At 33.9% G+C, this 16593-nt stretch overlaps 2 protein-coding genes across 5 annotated transcripts; one reads left to right on the top strand and one right to left on the bottom strand.

The window, feature by feature from the left end:
* On the top strand, positions 1-3543 carry LOC133306427 (uncharacterized). The gene is made up of 4 exons (XM_061506747.1): positions 1-465; positions 1975-2109; positions 2794-2886; positions 3342-3543. The coding sequence occupies exons 1-4, from the start codon at positions 156-158 to the stop codon at positions 3476-3478; spliced, it is 675 nt and encodes a 224-aa protein (XP_061362731.1). The 5' UTR covers positions 1-155; the 3' UTR covers positions 3479-3543.
* Positions 3544-6031: 2488 nt separating this feature from the next.
* Positions 6032-16593, bottom strand: LOC133306420 (uncharacterized). 4 transcript variants are annotated; one of them, XM_061506736.1, is made up of 6 exons: positions 16303-16414; positions 15038-15140; positions 10068-11329; positions 7181-7327; positions 6912-7092; positions 6032-6422 (listed from the first exon to the last, which is right to left on the bottom strand). In XM_061506736.1, the coding sequence occupies exons 2-6, from the start codon at positions 15054-15056 to the stop codon at positions 6235-6237; spliced, it is 1797 nt and encodes a 598-aa protein (XP_061362720.1). In that variant the 5' UTR covers positions 15057-15140; positions 16303-16414; the 3' UTR covers positions 6032-6234. The 4 variants fall into 4 exon arrangements, with proteins under 4 accessions (XP_061362720.1, XP_061362721.1, XP_061362719.1 ...); XM_061506737.1 differs by having other exon boundaries at positions 10068-11315; XM_061506735.1 differs by lacking the exon at positions 15038-15140 and having other exon boundaries at positions 10068-11315; positions 16303-16593.

The raw sequence follows: 16593 nt of genomic DNA, 5'->3' as shown, positions 1-16593 counted from the left end.
AAAAGGCAGAAGCAGAAACCACTGAGACAGTGACAATAAAAGTTAAACCAAACTTCAACAAAATAATACACTTTGAAGTTTGGAGCTTATGCTTATCCATGAGAGAAAGAGAAAGAGAGATCAACACATAGAGATTGTTGTTGATTAAGAGAGACATGTCACTGTCAGGGAACAAACCCATAGATATAAAGCTGTTATGCCCTTCACTCTCAAAGGGAACTCAAGTGGTTGCTTGGGATGAACAAAAAATCGACCTTGGTTTTATAGCTCGAGTTTTTGGGATCGACCCATCAACGTTGAAGCTGAATGGTCACTTTATAAGTAGAGGAATGGACCTTATCTCTTCCTCTGTGACTTGGAAGTCTTTGCTCTCTTTCTTCTCTGCTAAAGGGTTGTCCACTGGGAAAGATTACACTGATCCTCTTGTCGTCACTGGCAAGCTCTGCAAAGTTGGCAACAAGAAGAGTATGTTTCTTTACTCTCTTTTTCTTTTTTAAGTTAAGTTTACAAATTTTTTTGTTTAATTCTAACAAATTATATTATATTGATCGGTCATGCATTAATTAAAAATGTAGTGTATGATCTGTCATAGTTACTGTAATTTGTGTAATATATGATCGGTCATATTTAGTATAATTTGTAAAAAAAAATTTATAAATGGATCATTTTTTTTTTATTATTGAAAATTAAAGTTGTAGCAATTCATGGATGTTATATGGGGAAAGTGTTTTTCCCTCAGTTTTGGCAACCAAAAACGTGGTTATTTTGGTTTTATAAAAAAAAAATTTATGGATGTTTTAAAAATTTTACTTTTGGTGAATTTTATTAAAGGGAATGACATTTCTGTATCTGTGGCTGAAAAAAAAAATTATTGGAGTTATTATTGTTGCTGCATTGTTTTGGCCAAAATTGAAGTCCCTTTCATATGTTCAGTTCTGTAGTTAGTGTTGCATGGTTTCTGAGAAAAATTTAATTGGGAGGATGATAGAACTGGATTAAGAATTAAGAAACCAAAACGAAGAACAAGGGAATTTTGGCTCAGAAAGAACTCTTTATGGATTTTCTGTATATTACTGAATGGGCAGATGCAATGCTCTGTCTCTGTCATCTAAAACATTAAGAGGAAACAAGGAAAGGAAAGAGGAGAATGGACACTGAATAAGGATTAAGATAATTGTATTTTCACTAAACTGACTTTTGTGCCATGCTTAACTTCTCAGAAATGTGGAAATACCCAAAAGGTTTAGACTGTTTAGTACCTCATACTCATTCCAATCTAACATCACCTTTGCTCCCACTTTTTATGAGTTTTTATTTTCTTTTATTTTTTAATTGCTTGTTACCTAAGAACATGAAATGGGTTGGTAGAAGGGGATAAAAATGTGATCACATGAGGCATTGTGATTGGAGTTTCTTACATAGGATCCTCCTAGTCTTTATATCTCCCAGGACATGGATTCCATACACTTCTGCATATGGCTAAATGTTACAGAAATATAAAATCATTAATGTAACCTCATTCAACAGCTTAAAATTTTGGATTGAAATGGTTGCTTAAACATGGTATCCGAGCCGACATGATTAAGTGGTCACGAGTTCGATCCTCACTGCCCCCATTTTAATAATTAAATATTGTGGAGTTTCTTAGTACAGGTAAGCGTAAGCTGGGCCTGATGCATCATCCACCCTTCAAGCTCAATGGGTTCTCGTGTAAGGGAGCGTGTTAGAGAAATATAGAACTATTAATGTAGCCTCATATAACAGCTTAAGCTTTTGGGTTGAAATGGTTGCGTAACACTAAGTCAACTTATCTTCTTCGTTGCTAGTAAATAAATGGTGTTTTTACATTCTTCTTTACTCTCTGTAATCTGTATGTTCTAAATAGGATTAGTGCCTTGTTTGATATTGTGAAGTATATATTTTGCTAGTTACACCATATTTTCTCCTTAAGTAGATTGAGTTGTGATTATGCAGGAGGATATGACTCGCAAGATTTACAAAATGTGAATGGCAAGGTGATGGAAGGTGAGAATGCTGGTAGCAGTAGAGGGATTCAAGTAGAAGCTATCAACTTGCTCAAGAATAAAAAGTTGAGAGAGAACAACTCAGGTACATGTTTTTAGTTATTTGTGAAGAATATATAACTGGTTGTCAATGTTTCCTTGTAGAATCATGGACAAGATATAAAGCAGACAGAATTCAATTTGATGATTACACATAATGACATTATAAGATTGTTATATATATATATATATATATATGAGGTAGGATCCTTTGACACCAGTGTCAAATTTTAAATTTGACACTGGTGTCAAATAGTCGTTAGATAAAAAAAAATCAAAGACTCTGATTTGCAAGCATGTGACACTATTGATCTTTTTTGATCTAACAACTATCAGATGAAGTGTCAAATTTGAAAATTTGACACTGGTGTCAAAAGATCCTACCTCTATATATATATATATATATATATATATATCTTGATGTTTATGGTATTCAGGAGCTACACCTTACCGAATCATGGACAAGATATAAAGCAGTCAAAATTCAATTTGATGAATATAAATAATAACATTATAAGATTGTATATATCTTCCAGTTTTTGGTATTCAGGAGGTACACCCGCAAGTTTGTAAACATTTATAGTCATTTGATGAAAAGTTCTGGAAATATTTTCATTATTTTGCAATATTTCAGTCATCATTTTGGTCTACCTCTGTGTGAAAGTATATTTGTATTTTATTTTTATTTTTAACTGTTACTTTTATTTTTTTTTCTATTTTCTTTCAAAAGGTGGGATTCTCAATGGCCTAAGCTGCAAGAGAAAGCAATTGTTGGAAGATGTCAACCTATTCAAGAAGCTAAAAATAAATGAGGACAAGTCAGGCATGTTCCATTCTGATCCTTCTTTCATCTTGCTTTTTTTTTTTTTTTTTTAATATATATCCACTGGTTCATGGATTACCCAAGTCTAGTTTGGTTCGAGCATACCCGTATTATGGGAAGGCTCTCCCAAGACCATTCTCTCCATCCAAAGGGCTTTAACTCGAGACCTCTTTTGTTTTTTTTTTGTTTTTTTTGTTTAAAGAAAAAAGTGTTTGTCATTTTAAATGCCTGAGTTTAGTGTTCCTTATATTTTGCTATATTCAGCATTCCTCTACCCTTCACATTTGGTTTTGTTTCTTTTAAGTTTTCCCATCAGCTTTTCTATGGTTTCTTCAGCATAGTGGCTAATCTTACTCATGATTGTAGGAACTCAAACCCCTACCCTTCCCAAGAAAAATCTATTATGATTTGTCTACAACTGCTTCATCATTAACACACTTGATGGATCTTCACAGATACTGGAGATGAAGTGAATGACCTCTCTGGCAGCATTTCACGCAGCCAGTTTACATGCAGTTACACGAGCCAGAATATGAAGCGGATAAGAGAAGATGAGGCAATTGTGGCAGCTAATTACAAAAGGATTAGATAATTTCTCATATAAAATATGGGAAAAGTATTTGTCATTTTCAATGACATAAAGTTATGTCATTTTAAGAAAGAGACCGACACAGAAAAAAAAATTATTCAAATTTTAAATTAAAAAAACCACCAACTTTCTCAATTCCATGATTTTTATTTTTCTGTGTCTATCTCTTTCCTAAAATGACATAACTTATGTCATTTAAAACGACAAACACCAAACTCATAAAATATATATCTATAGTGTTTTTTACCTTTCATTTGTTTTTTGTTTTTAGTTTTACTTTTTTGTTTTTTTCATTTTTGTTCATCTTGTTAAGTAAATGCTGTAAATTTATTGCTGTGTGTGATATACTTTGAAAATATTAAAGAGAGAATAGATTTTTACGAGGAAGTGCTTTTAGAGGATGTAAGGATTAAACTATTGCACTTTCATATGCTTGGAAAGTCAAATTTCTCTTGGGTAGTGTTTGGTAAAAGATTTATTTTGGGATTGATGGGAAAGTGTAGGTGGGTATTGGAAAGTTTGGTTCAGGTTTTTAAAAAAAATACTAGGCAAATAGGATAGATGAGGAAATGACTTTTGTGTTGATTTTTAGATGAAATTTACTGTTGCAGAATACCACTTGAGATGTGGTATTTTGAGATAACTGGGGAAGTGAAAAAACAGGTGCGAAGTTTCTTTCGAACATAGATTTTGCAAATTTAAATAAATTTTTCTGGTAATATTTCGGTCAACTAAATAATTTTTTTTACATTTTCTTATCAAACTCACTTTTCAACTATTTTCTTAGTATTCAAAAATTTCCTTCTCAACCAAACGCTCCTTTGAAGAATTGGGACTAAATGATAGACAGCACAAGGATAGATTATTCTATTTATTTTTTTTTTGTTTATTTTTGTCTACTATTCTAAAAGATTATTAAATCAAAATTTTAATTAACATTTATCTTTCTCTCTCTTGTTTAGATTTTGATTTAACAGTGTTGAAAAGTAATAGATAAAAGTAAGTAGAAATTCTATCTATTTCCAGACCATAATCACTAAGTTCCATGATATAGAATTTAATATCTGTATGTTTAAAAATATAGTGAGAGTATGCAAGTGTCCAGGACCAGCCTTACAAGCATTTGGCGCTTAAAAATAACGAATTTGATTATTTAGTTTCTTTTAATGAAATTAAAACGTATTAAACATAAAATAGAACTTCTATGTTCCGATTTACTTTAACTATCGATGTTCTTAAATCTTTTGAGCTTAGCATATCATTGTTGTTAAATACTGAGCTTAGCATATTCATTTGGCCATTTGAAATTGATCACCCATTCTATAAATATCATGAAGGATTGAACGGAAGAAAAATAAGAGCTTTTATGATATCTTTGCAAGATATTGACCTCTATAGCTGTTGAATGGACAGCCAATTCGAAGCGCTCATGTTTGTTTACGCCAGAGAAAAAAAAAACGCACAAAAGAAAAAAGATGTTATCAGGTTTAATATTTCTATGAAATAAAATTAGGATTTTATATTTATTATGTTACATAATATAATTTCATTTTTCTACACACATTAAAGAGGTAGGATTCACATATTTTTCTTTCTCTTTATCATTTCATTTTCTCTCTCTCTCTTCTTTATTGTGTGTTGGAAACTAAACTTATGTTATGTAACATAACATTAATAAAACCCATAAAATTATCTCCTTGAGTTATTTTGGGATTGAGAGAAAAAAATTATACAATAAAAATTAATATAGCCTCAAAATAAATTGAAATTATCTTGAAATTCTAATTTAACAATGTTAGAAATTGAAGATAAAATAGACATAAAAAAAAAGATAAACTTATCTTTATAAAAGTACCTTTCTCCTAATCTCCAAATAATATCGTTTCGGGATCACAACCTCTGATTGTAGAAATATTAAAATCATATATATATATATATATATATATATATATATATATATATATATATAGGGATAGGATATTGTGACACCCCAGTTATGTTACACCCAGTCAATCTCACCGTTAGATCGCTTATGTTGATTCAACGGTTATATTTATTTCCATCTTTGTATGGTCATGATTTCCCAAATTTAAAGTGAAAGCATTAAATATGGGAAATCATAACCATACAAAGGTAAAAATAAATATAAAATATTAAATTTGGGAAATCATGACCATACAAAGATGGAAATAAATATAACCGTTGGATCAACATAAGCGATCTAACGGTGAGATTGACTGGGTGTCACATGGGTGTAACATAACTTGGGTGTCACAATATCCTATATATATATATATATATATATATATATATATATATATATATATAGATCAGGATAACATTTTCGCTTGACTTCTGCCAATAACAATGAAGGTTAAACGATAGTTACAAAACAGATATATGTACCATATAAAATAGCAATGCCTCGATTCTAGGTTGTTTAAATGGCAACGCTTGCAGTATATGTGCAATTAAGACAAAAAGTGTTGCAATTTCTATTACTCAATAATAACTAAAATCAGATTGACAAAAAATTGTTTATAATCAATTTGGTGATGTACATGCGTTAAATGTAATCAAGTATTGTTTTGATCAATTAAAAACATACATGAATACAAGTATATTGAGCAGTGGAAGTAAGTCTTGTATTGTACATAAATTATATGCAATTAGAACATAGTACACTCTTTACCCCAAAAACAAAAAGAAAAGAAAAGAAAAAAACATAGTACACTAAAAAAGTACCTAGTCGGATGGTATCATTGAGAGTAGTATTGCCATGCAACAGCAATTCCAGCAACCAGTAGCACTCTAAGAATCAATTTTGAACTAATGAAGGATGATGATGATGGTGGCAGCGGCAGCTGTGCGGACTCTGAAGATCTCCCTCTAAGCTTGGCAGAGATTTTGCTTAGTACTCGACGAAACAACACAGCTTTGTTTGCATCTACAAACAGAAAAATACAACCCATTAGAAACTGGGTAAGAATACAAAAAAGGGGCAGAAATACATAATACTAGGGTCTAAACCGTAGGATGTATGATATTTTAATAAAGTACATGTTGCTCTCACAGATCAAATTTTAGATTAAATCTTCCATGCCAAACTTATAAACTATGTATAGAGCATTACAAAGACATACATATTCATAGATCATCATTTACCATCACCAAAAAGCTCACGTAGATTACAGTCTTGTTTGTGATAAATGCATACTAACATAATATCACTGGAGGTATTAGGCAACAATCTGGAAAACTGATCCAGAGAGAGAACAAAGTGAACCTTAGAAGGTAAGGATGCTTTCTTTTCTTATGTATTGAGGTGACTAAACTTACTAATTATAAAAGCACCATACTTAGGGAATCCTCCTTGTTATAAAAAATTGAATTACCTATGTACAAGGATGCAGACACTACAAGAGTTGAAGCTTACCTTTGTTTTTCAAAAGTCTTTCCTCCTCTCCAGCACGTCTTCGGAGTACATTTAGCAAAGTTCCAAAATACAATGCAAAAACAGTGCATGTGATTGTGATGACGTTGTAAGGCATACTGAAATCTGGAGTTGTCAAGGGTACGAGCAAAACTTCTGTGTAAGAGAGAACAGGACTCTTTTCCTGCATTAAAGATCCAGATAGTTAGGTATGACAGAGGAATTTTATATGTACCAGAGTTGTGAGCAAAAAGAGTAGAGATTCAAATCACCTGTAATTTAGACAACATAGGTGACTTGCTTTGAAAGTTATCAGAAAATTGCAAACCAGCATGGAAGTCAGGAAAGCTTATTATTGCTGATGGAATGTCAAATCCTTGATTAGCATCTGGAGGGTATTCATCAATGTGCAAGAAGCCCTATACAGGAAAATAAAAGCAGGTCAAAAACCAACTTCATATGAAGAAGAAACCAATTTTGTATTCATCCGACCTAAAAGGGTCAACAGTGAACATATCACATAAGATAGCTACAATCAGCTTGTAATGTCATATATATATATACATACATATACATATATATAAGAAAAATCATTTCTGCAGCTGTTGTATGTAAAACAATTAATCTTGACCATTGATTCCCCACATTTAATGTTTTCACCCATCTTTGTATGGTTATGATTCCCCAAATTTAATTGCTGTACATACAGCAGCTGCAGAAATGACAACCCCATATATATATGTATATATATATAGGGATATGATCCTTTGACACCGATGTCAAACTTTGAAATTTGACATCAAATCTCAACCGTTGATTTCCACCAATCAATGATTATCATTTATTGGAATTAATAATTAATTAATAAGTTTGATTCCCAATAAATAATAACCGTTGATTGGCGGAAATCAACGATTGAGATTTGGTGTCAAATTTCAAAGTTTGATACCGGTGTCAAAGGATCCTGCTTCATATATATATATATATATATATATATATATATATATATAGGAGAGGGTTATATTTACAAACTTTTACAAACTACACTATGTTCTCCCGGGAGAATATTAAGTTACACTATGTTCTCCCAGGAGTACATAGTGTAATTTGCAAAAATTTGTAAAAAAAATTTATAAACGGATCCTTCTCCATATATATATATATATATATATATATATATAAAAGATTATCACATTTTATGCTGCAATGACATGTACCTATATTAATGTAATATAGGGCCACTAAGCCCGAGGTTAAACGGGATGGGCTAAAAAGATAAAGGGTTAAACCCATACTTTATCAGCCCGACCCATTTAAGGATTAAACAGCCAGCCTAATTTTTTTCATTTTTATTTTTTATTTTAACATAATAAGTTAATATTTGGGATAAAGGTGATGTTGATGTTGAACATAATAAGTTAATAACATCCAAATCATATCAAATCCATGATTCTAATTCTAAAAAAGTTATAGCAAATTCAAGCTTCTAATAGCAAAGCAAAATTCCAAGCTTCATCGCAAAGTTATCAAATTCCAGCTTCCGAAAAAATTAAACCGTATTTTAGTAGTGATATGAAATTAGTTTTATATAGTAGTTTTAAACTTCTTAATATTTTTTATTTTGTGCTTTTATGTTTTAACAAATACCATGGTACTGTTATGAATTTGATTTAAAAAATAAACTAATAATAATAAATGAGCCAACAGGCCAGCCTGCACGTTAAACAGGTTGGCCCGTTTAACTTCATGCTAAATGAACCTGGTTGAAAATATGAAGGTTTAAATGGGTTAGCATATTTTGACCCCACCCCACCCCACCTAATTATAGTGAGTGAACGGGACAGCCTGGCAGATTTGACTCGTTTTAACAAGCCACAAGTGATAGATGCATAAAGTAATGACATCAAAATTTTATTGATCAGATCCAATACCATAAAACGGGATCAAGCAATTTGGAGTGTTGAATTTTCAACCACTGAAGGCAAACACAATTATTTACAATCACAAAGTTAATAAACCAGAAAGAGAACTTCTATTAAAGGAAGACAATGTGAAACTTAAGGTTTTAGTGCAATGCAATGTTGTATGTTTAAATCAAAATATTCCAAGAATAACACCATCAACCAACTATGGAATTCAAATGACAACATCTGATTGAAGCTAGAACTATTTTACTGTAATAAAATAATAGAGGTATAAGACATGTTAGCAATGAATTACACAAGCTTTTTGAGAAATTGATAGGAACAAGCTCATAAACTTACGTATATCGTATATCATCTACCATTATCGAATGACACCATTATCCCTTCTTAAGTCAGAGGTATCTATCGTAGAACTTCTACTTAAAATTCCATCAAACTTATTATCAGCACCACCAAAATGTAGTTTAAAAGGAATCAGCAAGATAACTGCAATTAGTGGACTGCTAAGGTGTGCAACTTAAAAGTTCTGACAAGGCTGCAGATCTTACCAAAGCTCCTATGTCAGCATTTACAGGTTTTAGTTTTAGGAGTGAACTAATCTAGTAGAAAAGGGATGGGGAAAGGGGGTGCAGGGATGGGAAGGCAAGAAGGAATAGATACAAATTATAAAAAAATTAATAACGCCAAATCGGTACATTTAAGGACTTCAAGGATACAACTGAGATATGTGAATCTTCGTTGAATCAAAATATTAGTTTTCGTATCAAGACTGGTAGCAGAAAGCTCCAACTATGTGGTCACTAGTAATCAGTTTTCCCATGTTTTAACAGCTACTATTAGTTCTCTTCATAATTGTCTGAAGAGTACCATATCAACATCTGCTACATGACCAGTTCCAGAACAATAGTTTTCTTCATTTTAAACCTTGCACGAGCCTGATTTTGGTTTTCAGAAGGGAATTACAATTACAAACATTTGTCATTTCATTCACTAGCCTCAAGATGATCTATTCAATTTGTCCTTAACCAATCTTTTTGTTCCCATCACTAAGCATTCTACTAAAATCCAAACAACACTTAGATCAACTAATTTTAGTATGTAATGATTTTCTTATTAAGAATTTTGAGGATGTTTACTAACATTAATTTATATGGAGTTAAATGTCAATAAAAAAATGTGGCGTAAATATCTATAAGAAAAAGAAATATAAATGAAAATAAGTATTTGATCAAACCTTATCAAACTCTATATTTAATACGGCTGACTTAATCTCACAAGGAAATTTGAGGACCAGCTCCATCATCCCTGGTGATATTTTGTCTTCAGAAGGTGAAACACGCATTCTCTCAACAAAATCTGTGACTACTCGAGGCCTTTCATCAACTAGTAATTGTAAAGTATGATAATATACCTTAATATACCAAGGTACAATTTGGAGAACATTAACTTCCAACTTACACCTCTCTCCAACATTATTGGCAGCAACGAAGCCCTGAGTCAATTCTGTTGATTTCAAGGATATTGCAATAGCACCCCTTTCATTTCCACTTCCCATTAAAAATCTACTGGCATATAAAGGTGCATGTGGGCTGGACCAAACAACCGGATGCTTCCATGTTAGGCCTAAATCAAAATGTTCAGTGTCTTTGTACTCTTTGATTGGATATTCATACAGAATTGAGGAGCTCTTTTCCACTTCTTTATGCACCCTGTCAGGAGTAACAGATAATTCAAATCCAACGTTCCTACTAAAATCTTCAGCACCTGTGTCATTTGCAGCAAATATAGCAGTATTCTTCTGGAGTTTCTCAAGTAGAGTGACTAGATCTCTCTCAACATGAAGGTAAACATTACTCGACTTGGCAAGAACACATCTTCCATTGATTTTTCTTCCAAATATTGAACTAAGAGACCAGCTTGGTTGCATCTTTGTTTCACCGACATAATTCACACCAGCGCTCTGAATATTAGGCTGAAGTACTACAGTGAGTGTTTGTTCTAGAATAACTCCTGAATTTAACCCATCTGCAGCAGCATCGGATATTGTCAAGTGCAATCGCTGAGAGTGGTAAAAGCTTCTGTAAATAGATGGTCTATCCATTAAGGCGGAGAGTCCAGCTTTATCTCGGCAAGGAAGGAGTTTCAACCAGGGAGTAAGATTTTCAGTGCAGACAGCTTCACGTGGAAGTGTACCATATCTTAAACTGCCTAAAGCTGATTGAAATGCCCATTTAGGAGCAGAATAAGAGGTTGAAGACTCTAGGAAGTTGATTGAAGAACAAAAGAGACCAGACAATGAATGGGTTAAATTTTTCCAAGAAGCATCAACCTGATGTAAGGGGACATCAAAGACTGCCCACAATTCAACTCCAGGAGGCTTCGCATTGCGGCTTGATATTGGATCAAATCCACCCCATCTTTCATAGTTCCACCTACCTTGTGTGAAAGATAACTCCATAGCTTTAATATGAAATTTCTGGACCTGTACATCCAACACTAATCCACATGTTATTTAGTATATTCACGAAAATTTTTACAAGCAATCCGAAAATATCAATTAACATACTTGCTTCTACAATCCATAGGAAGAGCACAAAAATTTAGTATAGATTAAAGAGTAAGCACAACAAAACATGACTAAAACTATAGATTTAGTGAAATCCGGAAGGCTCATTAGTATTTGATGTCATGTTAAGGACTTGTTAAAAACAAATTAGCGGGAAAATGCTTTTATTGTTGATGTGAATATAAAAGATGTTATGCAGTATAATAATAAGTTCCTTTTCAACAAGTATTATACATAGGATAAAATGGTACAGAAGAAAATATTCCCCACAAAAAAAATCAATGGAATAGATAAAATTGAAACGCAGAGAATTTTAACCTTGCTTTTATATATGTAATTGTGTTAAGCACTAAATGTGGCAACCTCTACATCAGTCTTTGTTCTTCTGCAGAATGACAGAATTCTTGAATAACATTTCAGACCCAAGCTGATGCGGAACTGAACTTCAACAACCAGAAACTACGCACGAGAGAAGAGATAGGAACAAGAACTGCAATTCTGATGATTTTATTAAAAGGAGATGACAAGAATCCAAGATTACACACTGTACTAAAAACACCAAGGGGCACTCCCCTAATCTGAGACACTACTCAGCCAACAAACTCTATTCAGAAAAGTATGCTTAACAAAGGGACTAATCCTTTATATACAAGGAAGAACCTAACTAACTAAGGGACTCATCCTTTATATACAAGGAAAAACCTAACTAACTAACTAACAGGTTGACTCCTGTTCTCTCTGAGCTTTCTGGAATAGACCTCAAGTACTTTAGGTCCCAGCTCTATCTGTCGTATCAATATCTCTGTGGGGGGAAACAACCTTGTCCCCTAGGTTGAAGCTAGGGAATTGATGCTGAATGAAGGCAATTTCTTCCCAGGAAGCTTCCTCAGAAGCGCATCCCTGCCATTTTATAAGGACCTGATTCATTGTATGGCCCTGCTGCAGAATCGTTCTAGCTGCCAAAATCTGATCAGGATATAGAAGTGGGTCTGTTTCTTGAAGGTTCTCCGGAAGTTCTTCCTCCACTTGATGTGTACTGACAGCCCACTTTAAATGAGAAATGTGGAAGATTGGTTGGATCCTTGCTTGTGGAGGGAGCTGTAATTGGAATGCCATGGATCCAATCTGCTTCAAAACCAAGAACAGACCATAGTATCGACTATCTAGCTGAAACCTGAAAGTTTGGGATGCAGGTGGCCTTGAGAAGAAATCTGCTTGTGGGGTCAAATTTTAAGGTAAACCCAGTCTCCAACCTGAATAAAGGAAGGGGTTATGTGCAAATTAGCCTTCCTGGACATATGAGCTTGGGCCTTATCCAAGTGAAATTTCAGTTGGCATAGAGCTTCGTCTCTATTCATCAAATACTAGCACAGTCTCAATAAGTGTATCTCCTGGAAGGAACCTAGCCAGGGAAGGAGGGGGACTGCCATAAACCACCTCGAACAGAGTGCAATGAGCTTAAGAGTGGAAATTGGTGTTATACCAGCATTCTGCCCATGGACGATACTCCCCCAAAATCTTTGGTTGCTTTGAGCAGAAGCACCTCATGTAGGTCTTCAAGGTCTAGTTAAGAACTTGAGTTTGACCATCCGTTTGAGAATGATAATCCGTGCTAAATTTAAGAGAGGTACCTTGTAAACTTAAGGGGGGTATCTTGGATATGATGGGATCCTACTTCACTTCATCATCTACCAAAGTCACAACCTGCAAAAAGATTCTGGAAATGCCATGAAATTCCTTGTCACCTTCCCTCCTAGATAATGCATCAACCACTCTATTGCTACCCCAATCTTATACACAACAATTTAGAAAGCCAATTTTGTTGCTTTTGAGTGGTGAGTTGCTGATCCAAAAGAAACTTCAAACTCTTTTGATCAGTAAATACCATGAAACATCTCCCAAGAAGGTAAGGGCGCCAATGTTGGATTGCAAGAACCAAGGCCATTATTTCTTTCTCATACATTGACTTGGTAAGAGAGGCAGGGCCTAGCACTTTGCTGTAAAAGGCTATGGGATGTTTTTCTTGAGATTAGGGATGCTTCTTTGGAGGAAAAACCGCCCCAAGGCTTGAACTAGATGCATCACACTCAATAGTAAATGGTTTGTTAAAGTCAGGCAGACACAAAACCAGAGTTGTAGTTATTCTATATTCAGGGAATGAAATGCATCAATAGCGTCTTGTGAACAACTAAACATGCCTTTCTTCAAGAGATTGGTGAATGGTTTTGCCAACTTATAATAATCCCTCACAAACCGTCTATAATAACCCAAGAGACCCAAATAACTACAAAGATCCTTGATTGTCTAAGGAACTGACCATTGTAGAACACAATCAACCTTTCTAGGATCCATAGCTAACCCTTGTTAGGAATGATTTGCCCTAAATATTCAATGGTGGTTTGACCAATGCAACATTTATTCTTATTAGCATGAAACTGATTTTGGGATAAGGCGCGCAATATCTCAGCCAGATTCAATAAACGATCCTCCCAAATCTTGCTGTAAATTAATATATCATTGAATAAAACTAAAGTAAACTTCCGGAGAAATGGCTGGAGAATGGAATTCTATTGAAATGTGGTAAGGGCACTGGTGAGGCCAAAAGGCATCACCAAATACTCATAATGCCCCTGTTATGTTCTGAAGGCAATCTTGGGTATGTAATATTTAAACATCCTTATTTGGTTGTACCCAAAGTTGAGATCAATCTTGGAAAAATAAAATGCCTCGTGCAACTCATATAACCGCTCTTCAATGATAACAAGTAACAGATTTCGTTGATTACTTCGAGATGCTTATCTTACGTCTCCAATCTCATACTATTCTCGTTGATCTCCCTTTGTAATGATTCAATGGATTGCTCCAGTGCATCTACCCACGCCTCAATTGAATCCATTCTATTTGATCCAGCAGGTCAGACCAAACTTGATGCAGTACTAAACTTCAACAACCAAAAACTACACACCAGAGAAAAGAGATAGGAACAAGAATTGCAATTTTGATGATTTTATTAAAAGGAGATGGAGAATTAAAGATTACAAACTCTAATCCAAACACCAAGGGGCACTCCCCTAATTTGAGGCCAACAAACTCTATTCTCAAAAGTATGCTTAACAAAAGGGACTCTTATCCTTTATATACAAGAAAAAACCAAACTAACTAACTAACTGGTTGACTCCTGTTGTCTGTGGGCTTTTTATGGAATAGACCTTAAGTATTTTAGGCCCAACTCTATCTGTTGTATCACAAGCACTTTTACATTATAACATCTCAAATTTGTCCTCTGCGTTCCACCCCTACCCTAAAAGTTCCAATAGTGAATCTTTTACTTAGATGAACCACAAAGGCATGGATGACAGGAAATTATCATCTTAATGTACTAAGAAAGACACTATTATAGTAGGCAGCAAAATTAAAGTGCTGGATGTTATATTTTTTCCTTTTTGGGAACTAAAACATCAATCTTTAGTTTGAAGTCCACAGAATCATCATACCTATATTAGTAATGATTAAAACTCAATTCTATAAACTTTAATTTTTCTTATTTGAATAATTGGTGGATAGAGAATCATGTGCATTGAAAATAAAGTCAAATACTGAAACGGCAAATATTTTATTTTATCACCGAAACAACATACATGTGTCAAGTTGCAGCATCACATGGAGCACTATACTTGCTGCATGGAATAAATCTCTCTAATTTCCTCTCCTTGTTTTCTTCCCTTCCAGTAAGTATTTCATCTTCCATAAAAAGTAAAATAAAAAACAACAACAGCAATTGCATCAGCTATATATGCTTCCCAAACATAAGTCTAAGGATAACTTACATGAGAGCCAATGTCCTGTTGCGCAAGCAAGAAAACTATGCCAAAAAACACATACCTTCCATTAATCCATTCACATATCTAGCAAGTTTTATAAATTAAAATACAAAAATGATTGCATTACTATTACATTCTGCATACGTATCAGGTCTAGTCAAAGCCACATGATTATATTGCCCATCATAATGTATACGTGCAAGGCCTACTAAAATAAAACTAATTACTGATGGAACAGTACTGTTCATCTCTAAACTGATAATACTGTATTAAGATGGTAAATTCAGTTTGGAGTAATCTCTCTCTCTCTCTCCATGCTTTACCCACTTCCATCTTTTATTTGTAATCAAATCTTAAATGAATTACAGTTGATATGATCTAACAAGAAGACTGATATGTCTAGAAAAGCTGATATGTTATGTAGCTGGAAGCTGGTCACAACTAAACAGGGAAAGTGAGGTCAAGGGTACAGTTGATATGATCTAACAAGAAGACTGATATGTCTAGAAAAGCTGATATGTTATGTAGCTGGAAGCTGGTCACAACTAAACAGGGAAAGTGAGGTCAAGGGTGCTAAACAATTAACTCTCTTCCTCAAGGGATCATTCATATGCCAGAACTCATCAATTCATAAAGCATAGAAACCACATGTTATTGCTGAATAAGAATATAGACACAAAAATAGGTGGAAGCAGCACCTTAAACTCTGTAGCCACTTCCTTTTAGCTTATTTTAATAAAATAAGTAAAATTTATTACAAGGAAAGAAGGCATACAAAAGGTAAGGAGGATCCATGATGCAGCACAGATACATACAATTAAATGAAAACCATCAACAATTCTCATTTACCAAATTAAAAAATTTACACAAAACAATGAATAAGGTTTCCAATCTTCATATTAAAAAAAAAAAAAAGAATAATAAACTAAACTAAACTTAAAAAGAATCACAAGCAGCCTAAACTAGAGCAATAGTCACATCATCTAGGAAATTTTAAAAACCTCAATCAGTCAAATCCAAATCACAGTGTGAAATTTCAAGAAACAACTTAAAATGTTAGAAAATGAAAGAAAAACACACACCAGCTGAGAAATAGCTTTGGGGAAGAGATGGTGGTGACTTGCGAAGGAATCATCGGAGGCGAGAGGAGCTTCGCTTTGGAAGTGAAAGTGCGCAAGAACCTTGCGATCCGGCAAGGGCTTAAGAAGCAACTCCTCGGAGAACTCTTCTTCTCTAGAATCCGATCGTGTTGTTGTAGCCAAGAACAGAATCGGAAGCAAGAGCAAAAGAGAGAGAGGGAGAGTCGCTTTCGGAACAAGAGCCATTGCGCAGTAGTTTGACTTAGAGCGAGTCTGCTATACACACTATAGAGA

Source organism: Gastrolobium bilobum, unplaced genomic scaffold (genome assembly GCF_033153095.1).
Source record: "Gastrolobium bilobum isolate Gb01-03AN ecotype WA unplaced genomic scaffold, APGP_CSIRO_Gbil_v1 utg3108, whole genome shotgun sequence".
NCBI lineage: Eukaryota > Viridiplantae > Streptophyta > Magnoliopsida > Fabales > Fabaceae > Gastrolobium > Gastrolobium bilobum.
The sequence above is the reverse complement of the archived record's forward strand: the minus strand, read 5'-3'. Positions and strand labels throughout refer to the sequence as shown.

What these genes read in the sequence shown, in the direction of transcription:
- LOC133306420 (XM_061506735.1), bottom strand. Translation starts at nt 16,545, where the DNA reads ATGGCTCTTGTTCCGAAAGCGACTCTCCCTCTCTCTCTTTTGCTCTTG. An exon ending in CCAAAGCTATTTCTCAGCTG is followed by an intron (nt 11,316 to 16,302) that starts GTGTGTGTTTTT and finishes TTGGATGTACAG; the next exon opens with GTCCAGAAATTTCATATTAA. An exon ending in TAAATATAGAGTTTGATAAG is followed by an intron (nt 7,328 to 10,067) that starts GTTTGATCAAAT and finishes TTTCCTGTATAG; the next exon opens with GGCTTCTTGCACATTGATGA.
- LOC133306427 (XM_061506747.1), top strand. Translation starts at nt 156, where the DNA reads ATGTCACTGTCAGGGAACAAACCCATAGATATAAAGCTGTTATGCCCT. An exon ending in GTTGAGAGAGAACAACTCAG is followed by an intron (nt 2,110 to 2,793) that starts GTACATGTTTTT and finishes TTCTTTCAAAAG; the next exon opens with GTGGGATTCTCAATGGCCTA. An exon ending in AATAAATGAGGACAAGTCAG is followed by an intron (nt 2,887 to 3,341) that starts GCATGTTCCATT and finishes GGATCTTCACAG; the next exon opens with ATACTGGAGATGAAGTGAAT.